This window comes from Alligator sinensis, unplaced genomic scaffold (assembly GCF_000455745.1).
Source record: "Alligator sinensis unplaced genomic scaffold, ASM45574v1 scaffold474_1, whole genome shotgun sequence".
Taxonomy (NCBI): domain Eukaryota; kingdom Metazoa; phylum Chordata; order Crocodylia; family Alligatoridae; genus Alligator; species Alligator sinensis.
Window position 1 is genome coordinate 317468 of NW_005843092.1, and position 5677 is coordinate 323144.

At 42.3% G+C, this 5677-nt stretch overlaps 1 protein-coding gene across 1 annotated transcript in view; it reads left to right on the forward strand.

Annotated features, from left to right (window-relative positions):
* The window catches only part of GAS6 (growth arrest specific 6), a gene marked incomplete at its 5' end in the record, with an annotated part of 65338 nt that overhangs the window by 25160 nt on the left and 34501 nt on the right, over positions 1-5677 (forward strand). Inside the window, 2 exons of the mRNA XM_025193710.1 lie at positions 3396-3518; positions 4942-5064. Coding sequence (XP_025049495.1) covers positions 3396-3518; positions 4942-5064 — 246 coding nt within the window. The remainder of the gene's footprint in view (positions 1-3395; positions 3519-4941; positions 5065-5677) is intronic.

Below are 5677 nucleotides of genomic sequence, written 5' to 3' on the forward strand. Positions count from 1 at the left end.
CCCCCCCCAATTGTCTCTTCTCCAGACTAAATAAGCCCAATTCCATCAGCCTTTTCTCATATAAGTCATGTGCCCTAGCCCTTTAATAATTTTCGCTGCAATCCATTGGACTCTCTCCAATTTGTCCATATCCTTTCTGTAGTGGGGAGCCCAAAACTGGACGTAGTACTTCATATGTGGCCTCACCAGCGCTGAATATAGGGGAATAATCACTTCCCTTGATCTGCTGGAAACACTCCTACCAATGCAGCCAAGTATGCCTTTAGCCTTCTTGGCAACAAGGGCACACTGCTGGCTCTTATTCAGCTTCTTGTTCATGGTAACCCCCAGGACCTTTTCTGCAGAGCTACTGCCCAGCCAGTCAGTCCCCAGCCTGTACTGGTGCATGGGATTGTTTTGTCCTAAGTGCAGGACTTTGCACTTGTCGCTATTGCACGTCATGAGATTTCTTTTGGTCCAGTCCTCCAATTTGTCTAGGTTTCTCTGAATCCTAACCCAACCCTCTGACATATCTACTTTTCTTTTCTGTTTTTCCTCTGTGTCCTCTTTGCAGTGCCATTGGCTCAACTGGGATCATGCTCAGTTGAAAGGCTGCATCCACTTTTGAACTTTAGGAATGGATGTTGTTTAGATAGCTATTGTTGTTCTTTATTTGAATGCTATTTGGGTACACTTTTGCACCAATGGGCTGTATAAGGCAGAAAGCATTTTTTCTAGTCACTTTCATAAGAGTTTATTGCATCCCAAAGGGGATAAGGAATAGGTGGGATCATAGTTCTGCAACCCTGCCATGCCCATGCACTAGCCAGGTATTTACAGTAGCCTTTATGCTTAGAATGGGCAATGTCTCAAATGCTTCCTAGTATCTTTATCTCCTGCAGATGGTTAATGTTCAGTTTTTAATGGCAATCATAGATTTCATAGACATTAGGGCTGGAAGGAGCCTCGGAAGATCATTGAGTCCAGCCTCCTGCCCAAGGGGCAGGAATTCAGCTGGGGTCATAGGATCCCAGCAAGATAAGCATCCAAATATCTCTTGAAGGCGTTCAAAGTAGGTGCTTGAACCAACTCTGGTGGCAGGCTATTCCAGACCTTGGGGGCTCGGACAGTAAAGAAATTCTTTCTTATGCCCAGCCTGAAATGGTCTTGCAGGAGTTTATAACTGTTCGACCTTGTCATCCCTTGGGGCACTCTGGTGAACAATCATTCCCCCCAGATCCTGGTGAACACCCCTGATAAACTTATAGGTGTCCATCAGATTGTCCCTGAGCCTGCACTTTTCCAGGCTAAAGAGTCCCATAGCTCTCAGCCTGTCGTCTTAAGGTCTGTTTTCCTGCCCTCTGATCATGCGCGTGGCTCTTCTCTGGAATCTCTCAAGCTTCTCCACATCCTTTTTGAATTGTGGAGCCCAAAACTGAACACAGTACTCCAGCTGCGGCCTCACCAAGGCTGAGTATAATGGGAGAATGACGTCCTGAGATTTGCTTGAGAAGCATCTATGGATGCAAGCCAGCGTTTTGCTCACTTTACTAGCTGCAGCATTGCATTGAAGGCTCATATTTATCTTGTGGTCAGTCATGACCCCCAAGTCATTTTGCATATGTTTATTGTGTAGCACTAATCATACCACTGCTTGCACTGGCTTCATTTGAATTTGTTTGAAGACTCCTGTTTCATTTAGTTGAAATGAACTAACTTCATTAGAAATCCCATTAGTATGGGGACTCTGTGTCCAAACGGAAATGTTAAATCATAAGAAGGCAATCAGGCTTAAAGTGGGCTGGGGGGTTGGGGGCACCAGTGAAATAAAATAACAGTAGTGTGGTATCTGCTTCTGGCAGATTGGGGTATTTTATCCCCCTAAACACAGGAGGCCCTGAGGAAAGGTCTCTGGTACACTCCAGCCTTTGCTTCTGAGAGAGGGTGAGCAGAGCAGCTCTCTACCCGTGTTGGCCTTTGTTGATGTTGGTTGCCACAGAATGGCCTTTGCACTTGTTCCCAACCTGCTGGTGTACAGGAGAAACAGGCTTTGAGAAGGGCTAAGGGATATGTAGGTATGAAGATCAGTAGTACAAGCTCCAGCCTAAGTGGCATAGAAGGGTACCGGCCTTTGAATATTTTACAGCAGTTGCAAAGAGGCTGCTAATGGATTTAGTGTGGGTGGATTTCATGCTCAGTTTCTTGCATAGAGCAGGTCTTGCACTACACAGGTTTTCAGGCCTAGAGGGGTAATTGTCATTTTTTGAGAATTATAAAGTTATAGTTGATACTTTGTTCTGAAACTCCTTCCCAAATTCTGTGAGTGTAGTTTTGCACTGAAATATTGCTGACCAGTACAAGTGAGTCAGTTGCAAAAGTCAAGCCTGATGTCATTATACACATGCAACTCTCACTGGCATCAGTTGATGATTTGCATGTTGGCAAATGCCAGAACCTGCTATTTGCTAGGCTACGTCCTGCCTTGGCCTGGTAAGAACATTGCAGTCTGTAAACTAGACTAGCCATTTGTGGTTCTTACATTATTAGCACATCTCTTTTAACCCATTTCTACTAAAAATATGTGTCTATCAAAGGCAGTTTTGAAAGATGTTTCATATACAGCCCTTATTAACAACAAACCTATCAACCCTAATGATAACCTCACCCCAGTAGCAATAAGTAAGAACAACAATAATACTATAACATTGTTTCTCCCATACTTAACTTCTTCCTGCTCCATGTTTCCTTAAAAGCTTTGGGAAGTGAGGCGAGATGGATGGGCCATTTAGAGTTCTCTAAAAGTCAGCAGTTCTGGGCTGGCAAGAAAGGCAGAAATTCCCTCTCATTTTGCATATAGTACTCAAATTGGAGTTCACTTCTCAGGCAGCATTGAATGGCTTCTGCCACAGAATATTTCAGACTATTAGTAGTACGCATGCTGCCTGTATCTGGTATTTCTCATGGTCTTGGAACAGACATTGCATACGTCCTTGTTAAATTGTGCCTGTGTTTGTCCCAGAACAAAAATATCCCAGGACTGGCATGTATGCACATTGCCTTTCTAGTCAGGGCTCAGTGAAGGCTAAAGGCACTGCTGTTTTTCTGCCATTGATTTAATAATGCCTATACAGGGTAACTGTACAAGGCATATTTTGCCCCATAGCACAGAGTTACTACCTCTTATCTGGGAAATGGGGAACCTTTTTTAGGATTTATCTTGAAACAGTGGGCATGAACATCTGTACACTTGTACTATGTCCCAATATAAAAAGGTTTATCCTGGTATATATGTGATATTTGTTTGCAGCCATAGTGACTGTTATTACTAACAGGTCTTGATTCTGACAGAGGTGGGCATGAACCAACTATAAATGATTTCAACATTGTGTTTTATTCTTTTTGTATGCTTAAATCAGATTTACCAAACCAATGTTCTCCTGACCCTTGTCATAAAGAGGGGACTATACAATGTGAAGATCTAAAGGGTGACTTCTATTGCACATGCAAAGATGGTTGGCAGGGTCGAAAATGTGAAAAAGGTAATTATATCTGGTTTATTTTGTTACTGACTTCTGATGGCTAGGTTGTAACGGAGAGTATGTTGTGCACAGTATTTTAATATCTTTCAAAGAATTGCTGCTATTTAGTGCTCTTCTGAATAGTCGCCTTAATACAAAATACAGCCATCTCCATTGTCACACAGTCTACAACTGCCATAACACTGATTCTGGATTTATAAATCGTTCATATTCCCCACCACCACCCTCAAACTGCTTTCTGTTCTCTCTAAATTAGGCGTTTAATATCTCTGAATCATTATGAATATATATACATTTACATAAAAAAAAAATGTAGTTATTCTGGCCCCGGGTACCTTTATTCTTTTGGAGTCTGATCCCAGTCTTGTTTGGTGTTTGTAATCCTGTGGGACTACTTAAACTAGAACTATTTACTTGCATACAAAGTTGCTGGCCCTGTACATGAAAAACCACCTGCAAAGATTTCCTGCATCCTTTATGCTGGCTTTTTGGTTGTAGCTGTTTTGGTCTAAGGACATAGGCAGGCAAAGAACTTTGCCTGTCTGCATCCTTTATGAAACTCAAAGTTTCCCCCTTGTCACATTGCTGGCTGCCAAAATTCAATTAAAGTAATGTCTGAGAGGCCGAGATCATACTCTGCCAGTACAAAATCATGCTGACTGAGAGAACAGGAAATCTAGCTAAAGACCTGAACCTGACTTGCCTGTAGATTTGGTATGAGAATTTTATGTAGAGGGGCAGTTACTTGCAAATTTGTTATTTGAACAGTGAAATTTTAGATAGGCTCACCAGTTAATGGGAGCATAATCTTCACATTTCTACAAATATTTCTCAATCGATTCTAGTGTCCAAAAACAGGTATAGAATACAGCAATTGGGTTGGACAGGCAGGATGAAATGCTAGCTCCATTGAAGGCCATAGCAAAACCCATCAAACTCAATGGAGTGACAGTGACACGTAGAGTTTAAGTATATGAGCATCTGTTGCACTTGTTTTTTGATAGCAATACAACAGTAGTGTGGGGGGCGGGGGGGCGTTGATGTTTTAGAATCTCTCTTCCACAGTGTTGAGATCATGCTGGCACTTTGTTTTGGTTACAGTGCTCTCCCTTCCCAAAACAGGCACAGGATGCCGTACCAACATCAGGTTTGCTCCCGCAAACACTGACACATCTGAGTAGCTTTACTCATGGGGATAACCCTGCGGGTGGGGTTGTTGTGCAGCTGACCTTGCTTGCTAAGGAAGACACTCGGTGTAAACAGAATGAAATATCTGTGTTTTTTGAATCCTAGCAATGTAAATATGAAGCTGTTCCCAAACATGAAAAGTATTCTTCTGTCTCTCTGGTATTACTTTCCGCTTTCCTACTTCCAATTTCTGCTGTCACTCATATAATATCAGTAATACTTCGTTTGTCTCTAGATGTTAATGAATGTGATGTGCAGCATGGGGGCTGTAACCAAGCCTGCCTCAACAAGCCCGGCAGCTACCGTTGTTCATGCTACAATGGCTATGGTCTTCTTAAAGATGGTAAAACATGCGAAGGTAAGAGAAATTAGGCAGTTAATATCAAACATTTAGCCAAAACATTTAAGGGCTGTGATTAGCAGTCTTGGGTTAAGTGTTATAGTTTTTCAGTTGCACCAAATGTTGCATTCTAATTGCTAGTCCAAAAGAAACTGCTAGTCATAGTTTTCTTTGCACATGACTGCAGCTCTTTAGGATTTTATTTGGTAGTACAAGCCAGGAGTACATGCCTAGGCATGCCGCTAGTCACACCAGACTACTTTCCAACATCATAACATAGGAGTGATTCACAGAGGATTTGTGGGATGAATTATGCTAAATTGGTCCTGCTGATCAGCCCTCACATCCTGACACGGAGGAGGAGGAGGAAGGATTGGAAAGAAGAATTGTTATGATTCTTTCCTGTCTTGTTGGACTGATGTATATGAGTCTTTTGTTTTCCTTTCTTTTTCTGTGTTGGGAGGGTGGAGGGGGAGGGAGAAGAGCATATGTGTTTAATTTTTTCCCCCCTGGTTTGGCTACATTCAGGAGGAGAAAGTGCAAAGAATGAAGAGCCATCCTGAAAAATCTCATTGAAAATTAGTGTCTATAGAAACGCCTTTGTAAGGATAGATAGCCAGCTTAGGAAAGA